We start from the raw sequence: 17,726 nt of genomic DNA, 5'->3' as shown, positions 1-17,726 counted from the left end.
GCGACATTCCCCACAAGACTTCTCGTATGGCGAATGTCTCGCGGGTTGGCTTCTGGGAGGTGGCGAGACGTGCTCGGCCTCGGCCGGGGCCGGGGGCGAAATGCGAAAACACCCGTGTACTTAGATTTAGGTGCACGTTAAAGAACCCCAGGTGGTCCAAATTTCCAGGGTCCTCCACTACTGCGTGCCTCATAATCATGGAGCGGTTTTGGCATGTAAAACCCCATAATTTAATTTTAATTTTTTTATTTGCTCACTGCAGAGAAAAAAATTCAGATGAAAAAATTTTCCATGGCTGTTTACGAGTTGCCACTGTATGATTGGACACAGTGACCAGTAAGCTTTTTGTCACACTTGGGAGAAGTAGAAGAAAAAAGAAGGTAACATTAAAATTGGTTGACAGTCCCTTTAAAATTTAAGCAGTTGGCACCAGCAAGAACGACATCAGTGGCTTAGACTCAAGAGGAGCTCTGATATCACTCGCTCCTTGTATACACTAATTATTGCATCTTTGAACTCATCAAAGGCACAGCTGTTGTAGTGTACAACAGCACAACAAAAAGAAGTATCACTACAATAAACAAAAAATGGGCCTCCTTTACACGACACACAGCCATTTGCACATTAAGTTGCGTACAGTACTCTAATTTAGGCTCCAAGGTATCGTAGTTCTTAAAGGAGTTGTCCAGCTTTGTTGGACATTTAATCTCCAAGAGGACTTCCTTGCCCTCGCAGCATTTGCACGAAAAAGTGGCATAGCCATCAGGGGAACAACCTATGAACGGAAATTCTTCGCACAAAACCAGCCCTCTCTGACGCACTTCAAGTGTGTGCCCCAGTGCTTCCTGCCAGGTCTGGTATGCAATACGCTCTGCACTTTCCTTTGAAATCCCAACATGCATTGCTGGTGTTACAACAGTTCTGCTTCTTAAAATAAGCATGAGAAATGGGTCAATGTTGGCCGCACCTTTCGAACGAAGAAAAGTCTTCGCTCGAGTCATACTGGCATGAGCAATGCTTGCAGTGACAAGGCCCTTTCGATATCTGTGCCATTCTGGAGAATTCGACTGTCCCTGTGTCAAGGATTCAATCTCACTCCTGGCACGCTTTCCACCATACAATTCACACACGTGGAGCATGACGTCTTCTGGTGCTTTCTGCTTCAATTCATTTGCTTGAGCCCTCAGCATTTCCATCATAGGAAGTGGGGCGGAACGGCAGGCTTGTTTGGCTGCAAACATAAACACAGACCTCCATCAGGTTCAGGTGAAAGAAAGCAACAGCAGAGTAAAAAGTCTGCACCAAAATTGCAATTCTGCAACTATGAATATCACAAAAGAATTATTCAAGGGCAACTGATCCAAATTTACAATATAAAAAATGCTACTGAAAGGCATGAAACTCGCAGTAGCATGTGCTTAATAACCAACTATATCTAGCGGAGAGCCTACACTGGTCGGGGAGGCACCATTTCAAGATTAGAGAGCTCGGTACTGAAAGTTGTTGCCACCTGCTCATTTAGGCCCAGAACAAAAAAGATTTTCAATGTCATGAGATGCCAACTTGTTTAGTTGCCCCAACAGTGCCAAAGTGAAACTTCTGCCATTGTATGCCCTCTCATGTAGGCCATCTGTAGTTGTAGCAAATAATGCATCCTGTTATTGTGGAGAGAGCTGCAGAAGGGTGGCCTCTAAAAACTAAAGCACGTCATACAGAAAAAAAATACCTTCAAAAGGAGGATGCCAAACTGCTGTGTAATGTGCTATGTCGCCTTCCTTTCTGCTGCTTTGCAATTTTTAGCCTTTTGAGCACTCTCAGAAGAATTATACTTAATTAGCTGTGATCACGGTGTGCGCTTTGCATTAAGGTGTCAAGAGTCTTCCAGGAAAGGAATGTTTGGCTTTCCGTGTAGCGAAATGCACCAATGTAGGCCAGTGTCCGCACTGGTGGTGACAAACAAGCAATTCAGAATGGCAGTCTATGTAAATATCAATTTGTCTCACGCATGTATGTTAATGAATAATTTAAAGTTGTTTTATTGTTGAGGAGAGGCTTACTGCGTAATCAGTGAGGTGCATGCAAGCAAATGATCCAAGCATGGATCCTTATAGAACATGTGATAAGAAATGCCAGCCACCTCACAAATCGACACAAGGAGTGTTCGACACAACTCCTAGATAAGATGACAAAAGTACACCATCACCTTTCAGACCTGCCAAACAGCGACTGCAATACAGTTTTCTGTCACTCCAACAATTCTTTAACGCTGGTGCTCATACGTAGAACTACAATGTGATGCTCAGGAATACATTGAGTATGCAAACACCTACCGCTTAGTTCAAATTTGGGAGACCAACACTTAGATGAAGTACACAGAAAATAGCAATGCACACAGGCACTACAGCTACACGGCTACAGCTTCTTAAAAGTGTTTTTTATACATTTATAGTATAGTAGTTTCTGTTGAACCTAATGTCATAACACAGTGAAATTTTCCTTTGTATTATCCACAATTTATTCTGAAATGATAAATTGATTCATATGTGAAAGTTTTCCAGTCAGCAAGAACTGCTGCCTTTGAATTTTAATCAAGCTGTAGACACTTCAGTTCTTAAACAATGGTGTAGGAGCATGCATGCCCCAGTGCACAGAACAGGCACAATTAAACGTGAAACTTTGACTGTATAATAACACATGACAACAGCAGAACTCACCATTCTTGGTCCGAGACTCTGTTGTGGAGCTGTCTTGCCCTCTTCTGCGTTTTCTGCATAGCAGTAAAGAATATGGTAGTGGCAACAAATAAAACAACATACAGCAATCGAGTTTTTACCATCAACCTACTAACATATGCGGCTCTTATAGCAATCACGTGCCCAACTACGAAATAGTCATTACCATGCTATACCTGCCTTCTAAATATGCACAGATGCATTTCATATAAATTTGCTTGGAACAATCGTTCCTTTAGTGACCTAAATCAGCGTCACATAGATGGTTCTCACAACATGAATATAGAAGGAAAAAAAATTGCTTCCAGTTCATTCAAATTCACTCGCCCTGCGGAGGAATAATCCTGTACCTCCTCTTAAATGTTACAAGGCTGCTGAACTTTACATTGTGAGAAGAGAAAAGTGGAGGACACAGCTCACTCTTGTCATACGAGCTAAGGAAAGAGCCAGATTACGACATTAGCTTGGCTTTACTAGTTTTGAACAAAACCTCAGATTTACTATATTTTGTGGTGAGCCCAAATGTTGTCTCATTATAAAACCTACAAAAATCCAACTTGTCAGGGTTTTTGTATGAGCAATGCATTCACTCATTCCTTGGTATACTTTCACTGTGCAGCTCATGCAAGGGGATAGCAGTTACTTCATAACAGTAATGATGCGGCATACAAAAAAGGCTTTTATCAGCTATCCCTGCAAAAGGTTAATTCATAAATTACTAACGCTATCAATCGCCTTAAAATTATATGGTGGATCCATATGTGTAAATGAGAGTGGCCAGTGGTTCAGCAGCTCCATTAACAACATTAAAGAAAAGTAGCTGTGTGAAACATGAATGAACACCACCTCTGGGCATTTCATGTTTCGCACAAGTGTTTTTATAACACCAAAAATTGCATTGCCCACCCTTCGCTATGCAGAGGGGAAAATTAGATTTATTTTTGTCACTTTGGTTATCACCCGAGTTTTACAAGCACAAACCACTTTTGGGTAAAATATAAACACTTGAGACCAATCTGACATACATGAGAAGCAATTAACACACCTCTTTTCAACAAAACGTTCAATAGAGCATGGACAAGCAGGTGGCTAATCAAGCTTGCCATCTTGCCTTTGTTAACATCAAAATAAATTTCTTCTGTTGACTATTATTTAGGCTTCAGCTTTTGGTTGGTGCTACTATTTGATGGTTGTCCCCATTTCATTGAGAAAAAGCAGCAGCGGCCACTGTGTGCCAACTAAACATTATGAGTGGTCTTTGCAGGTAGTTTAATCACTGTGTTTCAGCTCCCAAAGCAACACCCCAACCATACAAGACACTGTAAGGAACGGCTCACAATTCATTTCGGCCACCTGTGATTTTTAACGTGAGCCTAACTAACCGGTTTTCGCATTTCCCCTCCATTGAAATGGACTGCCACATCCTGAATCAAAGCTGTGAACTCATGCTCAGCAGCTGGACACTACAGCCACTACACCAGTTTGGCTGTTCTGAGGATGATGTGCTTTATTGGCTGGTTCCTTCTCTATGACTTTACAAGTGCTTGCACTGCAGCAGCCTCTTTGTATTTCATAAAGAAAGAGATATTTTTATTTATTTATTTTATTGATACTGTTGATACTGTTATTGATATTGATAATGTAAAACATGCAGAAATAAAATTTAGCACTAAAGTGTGGCTGCTATTTTAGTTGCACTTTACATGTGAAAAACATCAGCTACAGTGTATCAGCTATAGTGTATCATCCGATTGAGAAGATTTCGGTTCACAAATGCGTTACTGGTACATTCTTACTTGAACACTGCAATAGCAGAACTTTGAGCACTGCTTTCGAGGATCTGCAACATCTGTGCGGCATCAGTCATTGAAACTTGCGGAGGAGGGACAGGCAGCTTCACATGGCAATATGTCCGGATGGGTGCAGGTGCATACATATTCTGCACAAGTTTCTTTTTTGTGCCCCATGCACACGCCACATCTGTGCAGCTAAGTGGCGGCAGGGACCCAAGGCCTGATCTGGAAGAGGTTTTTGTTGCACAAAACATAACTGAGATACACAAGTCGTAGTCAACAAGTTCATAAGCATAACATTCTAAATCAGTCGAAAACCTGCAGTGCAGTGATGATGTGTGTGCATTTTTTCTTCAGTGTGTCCCATCTAGTGCCCAAAAACCACATTTAGAAAGATTGCTCTCATATGTATCAATGACCAAACATTGCATGTGTTAATAACCCCTTCGATTGCAATATATGCATTTATGTATGTGACTTACTTTTGCTTTATATGGGCTGTGATAATACTAATAAAAACACAACATAGTTCAGACAAGAACTCTGCAAAAGATCACTGGTACCATATGCTGCATCACTGCACCAAGTAATGCATAGTTCTGAGAGACTGTACAGCACACTATGAAAAGTTGAACAAGTTCCTCTTCACGAAGTATGTGAACACCCGTCTTTCCAAATGTAACCGTGCTCCTAGCTCATCAGTAATTTCCACTCCTGTTTTCAACCATCATTGCAGCTATGTTCGTGAAAAAACAAGAAAAGCCCACTCATTTCGTAATCACACAAACGGAATAAGCTGGGTCTAAATGTTCGCTTGCCAGGCTAGAAGTGTTTAGCTGGGAAGTAAGCGTCACATTCATTTGAAAATGTGTAAACATTGAAGCAATGATCTCATATTAGCGTCTGAACGAAATAAGCAGTTGGGAGGCGAACCTAGCCTTAAGATGTATGATTCAACAACAGAGGAACATGCAAAATCAGTTCAGGTTGGCGCAAGAGGTGAGTCACTGCTAGCTTACACAAAAACAAATTTTTCCCTTTCATTAGTTTACATAGCAGCCAATTGTGGCGGCACATGAGGCAGGCAGTAATCAGATATGATCAGGCCATGCACCACGAGTCAAACCTGCACCTGGTTTGGACAGGTTCTTATTGAAAGCAGATCGTTCGATTTCCTTTTCGCGCTTCTTTCTACGACAGAAACAGTGAGCAACCTACTGCAGTAACTACGACTAAGCGAAGCAGCAGTCATGGTGCGCTTATCTTGAATTTAAAATAGAAAATAAAAGTTTCCGGAACGCAAAACTAGGAAGAAAGCTAAGCCACACTCTCTCAAAGCATGCTAAACTAGGCTGCATGACAAAGTGAAAAGCTCGCGTTTTGATTCCTTGCCACACGCTCAGTATGCAAGGATATCCATTTTTTTCCCCTGGCTTTATGTTTGAAAAAAATGTGAGCTGTGTTGGTGTAATGTAACCGACTCTTTTCCGCGATTCTATTCCTAGCCCCGACAACTATTTGGAAACAGCACCTTTGGCGTCAGTCGCGGCGAAGAAATAGAACAAGTTTGGAATGGGAACAGAGTCACTGACATTATCCCGGCCCTGTTTCGAAAGCTGTGGAAGCAGCGGGCTTGCTTTTCGCTTCCATGCGCGTCAATGTAGTGACTGAGTCACGGAAGACTTACCTGTAACAGTGGATCAAAACAGCTGAGATGTGCTTGCACTTTTCTGACAATCCAGCAGTGCATGAGCACTTTGCCTCCACGATCGATGGGTCCCGGAATGCGTCGGTGATTCTCATCACAATCTCGTGCGAGTCCGCTGTCACGCCGGAGGTTTGCACACACAGCGCGACCACTTCCATCTCACTACTCTCTGTACCACTGGTACCGACTAAAATGAGGTGCTCGGCGTCCACTACCCGTTCTCCCTCCACAAAACAGCGCGAATTAACGTCGCACTGCAAGAAGCTTAATATTTCACGAAGGACAACGCACGCGGGGACCTCCGTAAAGCCGCCATACTGCACAGTGTAGCCAGACCAGGCCAGCCTTCGCAGCACCCCCTAATGTTAATTTGAGTTGCCAATAGGCTCATTGGAGTGTCCCTCCCCACGGTAATCTTTAGTAAAAGGCGAAAGATTAATACGTGGATTTGAGGAGAGACCTGAGCGATGAAATTACCTATGCTGTGCGAGACTGGTCTGCTAAATGGTGTCACTTACTTGGCCAAGCAAACCTTCAAGCTATTCTCAAATTTGCATGCTTAAACCTCAACTCTTGTTATTCTTTAGCAAGTGTATACCTGCCTGGGCTTTTCGACATGTACTTGTTAATAGAGAAATTTTAAATGTTTCCGTATTCACGTTTAAAAGCTAATAACAGTGTTAAAAATAGCCCGGATTGCTTGCACTGCACGACTGCCATTTTTATGCGCAGCTGTCGCCATCTGGTGTTGAACATCGAAGATTTAAACGCATGCGCTGGCATGTTTTTTTACCGGATACTTTTTATTATTAGTTCTAAAATCCAGTACACACGCAGTTGGTCCCACCCATAGCCTTCAAGGCTAGTGATGGGCCCACACTCTAAACAAGTACTATAATATTGGCAGACTTTTTGTTGAATGGGCTCAATCACAACACACTTCAGTGACACGCAAGAAAATCGGCAAGCTTCAGTATATAACTTTGCGGTATATTCGACCGAAGCAGAGTCCAAAGTCCAAAGAACGACCAAAGCACCGACAGGGCATCAAAAATAAAAACAAGCTGTTTCTTTTTTTGTAAATTTATTTACACGCTTCTTCATTCCAGTAGTTCCATAGTAAAGAGGAAAAGATGTTTTAACGATACCAAAATGTCATTCCTTTCCATTACTTCGTTTGGAACTTCATTACACACGTAGGCTCCTTTATATTGTACAGGTCTATGGCTATATGTATAATGAGAAGGCGGGAAGGTAAATAGGCTGTTTGTAGCTGCTCCTGTTTGTTTCATTGCTAATCTGAAAATAGTAAGCAGCAGCTCGTTATTGGACCTTATTAATCCATTTACTACTTCAGCTATCTTCAATTTATGTGAAATTGATACGGATAACATCCGTAGCTGTTCAGAAAGGACATACATGGGTGAGTATTTCTTGAATAATTTATCATACGAATAGCACGTTATTGAAGGCGACAAACATGGTCTCAATATGTTTTGTATGTCTTGCACCTCGTTTGCAGGCAATAGCACAAATCGCTGAGCGCAAATGAGAAATACAGAACGCGTGAAATCGAAAGACCGAAGCACTCTACAGCTTTTAGTAATACATGACAGCCATGACTTCATTTGGAGCAGACAGTAATAATTTGTTCCTTCCAGTGCATATCAGACTCAAACACAGCACCAAGATATAACTTGCATTGCGACACGCTGAGCGCATTCTTGTTGTTAATAATTGATGCAACGTGGTGATAATTTATATTATTCGCGAGTGAAACACGGTGTACTTTATTTTCTGGTTATAAAGAGTCAGCTGATTACTTATGTACCATTGTGATACTTCGCTAAGTTCTTCATTAAATGTACATTTCAGTTCCTCTAAATTATCGCCTGTGGAAAGTAATGCTATGTCATCGGCATGCATAATAGGTTCAGAATCCTTCAGACCTGACGGAAGATCGTTATTATAAAGAAAACAGAGGCCCAGCAAGGAACCTTGCAGAAGACAGAAAATAGTGTTTTGTAGTAGAGAGGTTAGATTGTTTACAGCAACATATTGTTTCCTATTTTAAAAATAACATTTAATTGGTTTATAAATATTTCCTTTCAGACCCTAATTTTCCAATTTCTGTTGCACAGTATTGTCTGATCTACCGCATCGAAAGCTTTGGATCCATCTAAGTAAACTACTAAGGCTAGTTTGTTATTATGCAGTGCAGTATTCATGAGTTGTGTAAGAACAACAACTGCGAAAGACGTTGATCTTTGGCGCCTGAAGCCATGCTGATTAGGACAGATGATGTTATATTTCTTTTAAAAATTCTGTATACGCTTACAAAGTGTCTTTACAAAAACTGTATTGATTGCATTTAGCAGCGATATAGGCCTGTACTTTTCTATGTCGGATCGCTCACCGCTTTTAAAGATGGATATGACCTTCTTGACCTGCAGTTGATCAGGATACACTCCATTTTCCAACGTATGGTTTAAGATATGCAGTAGATAGATTCCCAGCATATCAAAGTTGTTTTTTATCAGCCTAACAGGTAATGCATCAATCAGGTTCTGCCGCCTTAGAGACTGAAGGGTTGTTTACTGTTGTAACTAATTCTTCAATTTCTATGTGAGGCAATGCAAAAGTGTCGTTGTCACGCTCTGCCATTTTCACTGAAGGAACATCAGCATGTACTTGTGCAGCTACCTTAGGCTCTACGGAGGCAAAATAGGTACCAAATGATTCAACTGTACCTTCGTCAACAGTTTCAGGGAAAGTAGAGATGTTCGATCCTAAGCCGATTGCGTAATTTACCGTGTCCCAATGTTTTTTTGTATTTACATGCGCCTGCTTCACGAGAGATGAATAACACGTTTTTTTTTCCTTTTCCTCATAGAGAACATAGATAGCTTTAGATAGCGTTTAAATTGAGTTAGGTAAGATTCGTTTGATGTGAACTGTTACCATTTGTGGTACCATTTATGTTTTTACAATGTTAATATTTCAGTGTTCATCCAAGGACACTTTGGGTAGATGTATTTTTATGGGTCGGCACAGACCGCCGTTTAACGGCATTTTTAAGTGTATCTAGAAATTTCATGTACTCGGTATCAACGTGTTTATCATATGCCGTAATGATATGTACTGACGACATGTACTGTTCGTTCTAATATTTCACGCAGCCGGACCTAGTCTATCTTACTCAGTGTTTTACTATGTACCGAATGTAGTGTTTCTCAATAGGAACAATAATGGATTAATGGTCTGCAATCAACTCACCGCAAGGACCAGCCTGCGCAGCTTAAGTAATATGGCACAGGATGGGATCTAGTGAGTAGTTGAGGTATCGGGGCGCGAGTTGCTTCTGTTTAAAAAGTTTTCTCCGAACTTATTAATGCTCTTTCGAACAGGTTACGCCTATACGCCACGCTGTTACGGATCCGTACGCCGACAACGGCGCGCGCAGGCGCAGGTTCGACTTTTCTGACAGTAACGCTATTAGGGACGTTTAGGGTGTCCGGTATCCGGGAAAGCGCGGGCGGTTTTCCGGTTTAGCGGGGGCGTAAAGGTGAGCGGCCCGATCGGTGGCGCCAGCTGGTGGCGCAAAGCTCAACCACACAACCACAGAGCTAATTACTGTATTCTGCTTAGCTGCTGGGGTAAATATTCGACAGTGGCGTAATCGTGTTCACAATTACGCCGCTGCCAAAAATTTGCACGAGTGGCGAAGCAGGATATGGTGATTTACTGCAGTTTTAGCTATGCGTTTGTCTTGTTGAGCTCTACAACACCAGGCAGCTTCACCGCTCACGTTTACGCCCCGGCCATCCGGAAACCGCCCAAACCGCTCCCGTTTACCGGATCAGCGTACAAGCTAAACGTCTCTATTATTGCGCGAAGGTGCACAGGAGCGGTAACTGCGCTCGGACTGCCACTGCGGTAACACCAGATACGCTTGCTCATCGATATCGCGCCAATCAAAAACGTAAATCTTTCTTTTGATTGGAATGGTAGGCCCTACCCAAACGGGCAAGGCCTCTCAAAAATTGGCCTATAGGCTCATTGGAGTGTCCCTCCCCACGGTAATCTTTAGTAAAAGGCGAAAGATTAATACGGGGATTTGAGGAGAGACCTGAGCGATGAGAGCAGCTGAGCTGTGCGAGACTGGTCTGCTAAATGGTGTCACTTACTTGGCCAAGCGAACCTTCAAGCTATTCTCAAATTTGCATGCTTAAACCTCAACTCTTGTCATTCTTTAGCAAGTGTATACCTGCCTGGGCTTTTCGACATGTACTTGTTAATAGAGAAATTTTACATGTTTCCGTATTCACGTTTAAAAGCTAATAACAGTGTTAAAAATAGCCCTGATTGTTGCACTGCACGACTGCCATTTTCATGCGCAGCTTTCGCCATCTGGTGTTGAACATCGAAGTTTTAAACGCATGCGCGGGGTGGTAGATGGGTTTCTTGTAAAAGTGTTCTGTGGCCTGTGCGGTTGCTGCCGTGTGGTTGTATTTTCTTTGTGTTCTTTTTGGTGCACTACATATATTTCTAGTGTAGTGTACAATTTCCACAATGATAATCATATTTTTACAAGTGTACATAGAATCGCATACGCTGTTTGGTACCAGTTTTGTTTTTACAAGCCGGCGATAGGGCTTATAATGGGTGCACCCTTTCAGGTGCAGCCGTTTTTCCCACAACGATAATCGTCTTCTGCGATTGTTGCGTTTCCCATGCGTTTCCTTTGTTTGCGACTGGGCTCTTGCTACTTTGCTGCTGAGAATGCTCTGACATCGGCGGGCTGTGTCAGAGATAACGTGCAAGCCGTTCGTGACTCGAAAGTGCCGATCTCGCCGCGTTCAAGAAAGGGAACGCGGACTATGCAGACGGCGATTATTGTTAGGACAAAATAAATCCCAAAGGGTGTTTCTTTCTTTTTTAAGAGTGTAGCGTTGCTGGCAAGCAACGCGTAAGTCTCGCTTGTTTTCTCCTCAAAATATATGGTAAAGGCCTGCTCCCAATGAGCTCCAAGTTCTCCCAAGATGTTTGCCTTCTGGTCACGTCGGCCAAGCATGTTTTCTGAGCCGCTACTTTGGCCAGTTCAGTTGCATGTAGGCTAATCGGCTCCGCCGCCAACATATGCGTATGATGCGCCGTGTCTGCCTGCAAACGGAAGCTCATCTCACGGTCGCAAGAAGGGCAGCGGAATTCGTGTTTCAGCAGCAGCTGCAGAAAAGTTAAGTTTACATGACGTATCGTGGGTTCCAGAAGCTCGTCTATGCGGGGGGTCAATATGTGCCCAATAAATCATGCTCGGTAAAACAAAAAAATCGCATCTGTTCCACTCTGTAAATGTGGGCTACCAGTGGAGTTGTAGAATAGACAAAGCACACCGTTGAATGTAAAAGTTTACTTATTTTGGGGCTCTTCCCTTCCGCGTCCGCAGAATACACTGAGAACATGCACAATCACTACTAATAACCTCTCGACCTGTCTCCGTGTCTAAATTTATATGCGTCAAGCGTCTCGAGATGCTATCTTGCCCGGAAGAAATTCGTGAAAACGTTTTATGCCACATGTCGATCTATATGTCTGTGGCGTCCAATATGGAACTGATAGCTGCTTTGAAAGCTTTGTAAAATTCACTTGAAAGTCCATCAGGGCTGTGTGTTATCGTTAAAGGCAGCTGGTAGATAGCTAGCTCTTGGATCGTATGGGTACCACTGATGAATGTACATTCATCATCCTGCAAGGTTTTACAAGAGACACAAAACTCTAAGGCTTTTGTATCGTGATCGTCAGGCGGGGCACTAAACAACACACTGCAGTAAGTTTCAAACTGAGAAATTATGTCATTCGTTTTTGTTGTAGACTACCTGAGGATCCGGAATTAGTTTCAATGTAGCGTGACGTCGCTCATCACGAAGAGTTTGACCTATTGGCTGCTCAGGGTGCAGAGCACGCCTATTTCGAAAAGGGACTCTCGCACCTATGTAATGCAGTGAATAATACTTTCGTAACTCACATTTAAGATTTTCTATGTCATCAATGTAAATGCCGTTCATTTCTCGTTCGATCTGATAAAGGCTACATAGGCTGTTAACAAGCATTCTTTCTTCATTCTTTCTGTAGAACGCTTTTCTACAGCCACTGTACAAACCTCTTGCTTAAAGAGTTCCCAAACAGCAAATAATGGGATCTCAGTAGATAGAGAAGTAGTTAAGGCCATATGCATGTTATTAATATGTTCCTGATCACTTAGGAGCTCAGAGTCAAGCTTCCAGCGTGCCCATTGTGGTCGGAAATTAGTTACAGATCTCTCACCAATTGGAGATATTTACTAAAAGTGTAGAGGTGGACACCCTTTGCGCAATCTTTTTGCAAAACTCGCACAGTTTTAATTCCCAAAAGTTCGCATAAGGAGAAACTGCATTCTGCATCGGTCACATTGTCAAACGTGGATTATAAAATTTTTGCGAAAGCTATATATAGTAGATTGCAATTTGCAATATCAATTCTCATTGGTTCCCATCAGACGTGTGGAATTAGGGGCTGATCCATTCAAACCAACCTACATATCGCCCATATACTTCTTCAATACTGTCACGCATTGATGTTGATGCATTTCAATTTGGGCACCTCGACAGGTTGAGCAGCTATTGGTGGCGATTGTGCGTGTTCGCGGAGTATTCTGCAGACGCTGAAGCGAAAAGCCCCACTGAGCAGCTTGCAATGCTCCAGGTAGACCTTACTAAAACTTTTGATCATGTCAGTCACTCCTATTTTCTCTTCTGGATCATGCCAATGTTGGCTCTGTTGTGCTTAAAGGCTGTGCTACACCTGTTGTTCTACTCGTTTTGTCATTAATGGCCATCTCTCTGAACCCGTTTCTATTTGCCCTTCAGTGAAACAAGGATGCCCGATGTCCCCACTACTATTCACCCTTTACCTGGAACCGCTATGCTTAAGCGTATTTCAGCCTGGTTACATCCATGGCTTCAATATATTGAGTAATGAAGGTAAGGGCCTTAGTCTGTGCAGATGATCTAGCGTTCTTCTGCACGGATAAGCCCAGTGTTGGAAAGTATTGACAATAGAGGAATTTGAAGGTGCATGAGAAGCACGAATGAACTCGTTGAAAAGTTTAGGCTTATGGTTGGCTCCTTGTGCCATATACCAGAACAGTTAGCAGGCATTAAGTGGTCTGATGTCCGCTGAAGCATCTTGGTGTTCTTCTAGACACGCATAAATTAAGCACACACTATTGAAAATAGTGGGTTTCGGCCCTGCAAAGTTGTGCCCAGACATTCTTTCCACACCGACTGTATTTTTGGAAAAGCCGAAGCCTGCAATAAGTTTTTGGGAACAAAAATTTAGTATGAATTGCAAGTTATTCATTGTGCCAGGCTCTATATCCAATGCTCTCACTGAATCTTTGCAAACCTTTGTATGGTCTTCCACTTTTGGGCCCATGAGGTGAGACAATATTTTTAGGCCTGTTAGTCAACGTGGGCTGGGCATAGTACATGTTTATGTTCGGCAGACGGTGTCTCATTCTTTTTTTGCGATACTCCACATCCAATAGTTCTGCCATTCGTGCAAGTCACACTTGTTAATGCTTTAACCGATTTAGTTGTTTCTTCAAATTTTTCTTTGTGTTTATGCTTCGGGTGGTTCATGCAACCATGCAGTAGCTCTTGCTACTTAGTGGTTCATTTCCTGACAGCTTGGTTTTCACTGAATGCTTGTACTCTGTGTCGCGTAAAACGTTGTACAAAGATTTACTGTCCATGCTATTTCCGCCTCCATTTTACCGATCACTATACATTAAATAGCCAGGCTACAATATGCTAAAGCGAGTTCATAAAATGTATATATCCCCATGCTGCAAAACATTCTTTTATAAGCTTCATAGTGAAACTATACCAGTAAAAACATGGCTACAGAAAAAGGGTATCTTCGTCTCTTTGGTTAAGTGTTGCCTTTGTGATGTGCCAGAGACAATTGAACATAGTTTTATTAACTGCAACGACACCATCCTATTTTGGGATGTCCTCCAACAGTCTTTAAAGATAGACATTGAAATAAACCCCCATCTGTGCGATATCTGCTGCCGACCTCTGACGTTAATGCACCTTTCGGCATTTTTTCTTATGGGAATGCACACTTTCTCATGGGAATGCACAAAACGAGAATGATGGACTGAAACACTGAAATGGTTGTACCTACAAGGATGCGTTTCATCCAGATGACTGTGTATGTTCATGATGGACTCGATATTCAACTAGACTGGTACCCCTTTTTTGGGTGAGGTGCCGAACCTTACCACCCTTCTAAAGTGGAACCAACATTTACACCCAAAACATGAACGCTGCCTTTTCTGTGTGTGACTGTCATTGTGCCTTCCATTATATGAATGTGCGCAACTGGCGAATGCTTTATCGGGTTGCATGCTACTTTAATAAATACCAAGAAAAAAAGAAAAATGCATCTGTGGCATAATGGTTTCAATGTCAGGCTTCTGTGTTAGAGGTCCTGTATTTTAATCGTGCCGGTGCGTGATCCTAATATTGTTCATTTAATTTTTATTGCACAATATGCTGGTGAAAATAAGGAATTTACGAAGCCGAAGAGACGTTTAAAGCCAGAAGGACGAAGTTCATCCAAATCCATGTTCTTGCCCTTAATTCCCATGCTGGCTGAACCGCCCCAATTGCAGCTCTCATAGACATTAGCGCTAGAGTTCCCTCTAGTAATTATTGTATAGGTGGTTTCTTAGCTTTTCTCTTGCTACGCCAGGTGTCAGCACATGTCTTAGTGGTTTGTTTTGCCTCCTCATAAAGGGCGTGGGAGCTTTGAGGCACAGACACTGAAACTTGTATGGGAGGCTAACCATGTACAGCTCTGCTGTAAAAATATGCAAGGGTGAAGTGAGCCCCTGCTACCCCATCTAAGGAAACGTTTTGCTTGTTCATCCCTTCCTATAGCATATATTACACGTGTGACCAGTAGACTCCAGTAGACAGTCTTCCACTTCCTCTTCGTCTCCCTCTTGCGTGCATGGTCCTGTCCAAATGCACCCCAACAATATGCTGGCAGGCAATGCGCGTACGCTTTAACTGTCTATTGAAATAAACACCATTCCTTGTATGTTAAAGACATGCATACCTAATGAACACTAATGGACCATATCACGTCGCAAGTGACTAAATGCGATCCAGATCAGTTATGCCCCTCTTAAGCACCGTAAATAAGAACTATGCTGCACATGCATACTTGCCAGCTCCTAATCTATGCTTTAAACCATGCATGCATGAGGGTGTCCGAACTTTTTGGCCATAGGGCCAGATTTACAACCATGCAGTGGCGATGTCGATGGCCGGACAATAAAAAATGAAATAAACTATGGCAGGATTAATGTCATGATGAAGATGGTAATGCAATTAGCATTCGCGCAATGTATAGTGACACACTGCCATTCTGAAGTGACATATTCATTTAACATCTGCAGTAGTCATTCTGAGACATCCGTTGCTTTGGCTATATATGCAACATACTCCGGTATCGTACCAGTTAGCGATGGCAATTGCTTTCCAAGGTTGCTCACGAGCATGGCAGCATGACGACAACTGTATGATGCTGACGCAGTGACAACAGCGGACTGGCCTTTTCGTCAGTCAGTTGAGAAGTGGAATAATGTTGATGGAATAGCAAAGGTGGCATGACGACAATGAGATGAAATGATGGCAAATGTATAATGTCAACAGCATTACGATGACATGATAAAATGGTATGAGAACTCGATAAACAACTGGAATGACTTCAATTGTATGACCCTGATAGCATAATATGATGACAATTAATTAATGCATGATGACTATCTGACGATGGCACAATGACGACGATGCCATATGCGTGATAACGGCGGCCTCATCACAACTGAATGAAAACAAGTGTAATTACAATAGGAAGAAATTATGTCTGTGAATCGAAACAGCATGATGACAATAAAATGACGGTAGTAATGTGATGATGATGGCAAAACATGATGACGAAGATTTGTGTGACGATGACGGCATGCCGAGAATCAGTTGTCGAAGTAGAATGGTGATGATGGGGATGACTGCGACTACATCACGATGATGGTATGACAACGAATGGATGACAACTGATGTATGACCACCATGGTGTGACAAAGACTATGATGAATACAATGATGGGGTGTCAATGTCAGCAAGACGAGCCGGATGATGAAGGTTGTGCGATCACGATGGCGACAGTATGACAAGGGATGCATGATCGCAACCGTCTCACGATGAGGCAATGACAACAATGGCATGACATGGCGGCATGATCCCGACTGAATGATGACAGCATAATTACCATAGAATGGTGAAGAATTTGACGCAGGCGGTATGGTACGATGGCAGACCAATGGTAGACACCGACTACAAAATATAATACACACGTACTCTCAGAATGGCACCAATTGTAACGAAATCAAATTGCAACATATTAAATCAGCAGCAAATCAACATACAAAAATATAAAAGGTGATCATCATGCTAATACGTAAATGTGTAGTGGAATTCCCACCAAGAAAAACAGGAGGGAAGAAAGTATTCACATATTCACATTAACATGCACACATGTTTGCAGTGTTAACTATTTACAAAGAGGCATGTGATGACAGTAAAATGCCTCACAGGGCATACAAAAAAACACTGTATTTCAATGCATGGGAATTGTGTTCCGTTGCCAAGATGTAGAACGGGGGCTAATGTAAGTGGTAGCCCTTGTGTTTTGACTTTATTATTCCAGTGAGCTGCTGCGGCAAGCCTGATGAGCCTGTGTATTAAGCAGAGAACTTGGGTGTTGGTTAGTCAAGTTAGCCCTGCATCTCTACTTCCCATTTTTCATTCTGGAGAAAGCTTGCATACAAAGGTAGGTACAGTGCTAAAAATTGGCACATGCTCACGGGCAAATTGCTTTGAATTTGGGACCTGTTCAGAGACTTGTAATTAATTGAAATTGACTAGCTTTTATTCTTTATGCCTCTACTTCAAGATGTCATTTGGCTGCATGCAGCTCAATTTTTGAAAGTAACCTGGTAGTGCACCCATGTTGCCACTAAATGGATTTTGGAACATTTGCAGTTCGCGCTTCTTCCTGGCTCCAAGGAAGAAGCGCAACAGCAGACGGTTTCATGAAGCCCTGCTCGGAGGTGGGGGCCTGCCTGCAAGATGGCTGTCGTTAGCTATGGACCGATGACGCTGGCCGATCAGGAGGCCACTGTGTTCAAAATTTAATCGTTGGTACAGATAGCATCGACAACGGGCTCCAAAGTACTCATTCGCTGTAGCCACCTATTGTTGATAATTAGAAAGTTAATTACCGAAACTTTGCTAATTACACACGTAATCACAGCAATTGCTCTGTATCTAGAGGCTGCTTATCTGCAGACATAAATGGTAAACATAACATTACCGCAAT

The 17,726-nt window shown here is 42.4% G+C and overlaps 1 protein-coding gene, 1 non-coding gene and 1 pseudogene across 4 annotated transcripts in view; all 3 read right to left on the bottom strand.

The window, feature by feature from the left end:
- The window catches only part of LOC139055960 (uncharacterized), a 29,411-nt gene extending 22,870 nt beyond the window's left edge, over positions 1 to 6,541 (bottom strand). For 2 of the 3 annotated variants that reach the window (XR_011512045.1, XM_070533674.1), the window contains exons 1-4: positions 6,213 to 6,541; positions 4,529 to 4,750; positions 2,715 to 2,767; positions 968 to 1,231 (exon numbers count right to left, since the gene is read on the bottom strand). Coding sequence is in view for 2 of the 3 variants with exons in the window: in XM_070533674.1 (XP_070389775.1) it covers positions 968 to 1,231; positions 2,715 to 2,767; positions 4,529 to 4,750; positions 6,213 to 6,391 (718 nt within the window). In the remaining variant the exon portion in view is untranslated. Of the gene's footprint in view, positions 1 to 300; positions 1,232 to 2,714; positions 2,768 to 4,528; positions 4,751 to 6,212 lie in introns of those variants that run through there. The other variant, XM_070533673.1, reaches the window with a different exon arrangement.
- A 48-nt stretch (positions 6,542 to 6,589) lies between these two features.
- On the bottom strand, positions 6,590 to 6,701 carry LOC135908270 (U5 spliceosomal RNA; annotated as a pseudogene).
- A 3,543-nt stretch (positions 6,702 to 10,244) lies between these two features.
- On the bottom strand, positions 10,245 to 10,370 carry LOC135908269 (U5 spliceosomal RNA). The gene has a single exon (XR_010566268.1). It is a non-coding gene; the product is annotated as a U5 spliceosomal RNA (small nuclear RNA).
- Between the last annotated feature and the right edge of the window lie 7,356 nt (positions 10,371 to 17,726).

This window comes from Dermacentor albipictus, chromosome 2, assembly GCF_038994185.2.
Source record: "Dermacentor albipictus isolate Rhodes 1998 colony chromosome 2, USDA_Dalb.pri_finalv2, whole genome shotgun sequence".
Classification (NCBI taxonomy): Eukaryota; Metazoa; Arthropoda; class Arachnida; order Ixodida; family Ixodidae; genus Dermacentor; species Dermacentor albipictus.
The sequence above is the reverse complement of the archived record's forward strand: the minus strand, read 5'-3'. Positions and strand labels throughout refer to the sequence as shown.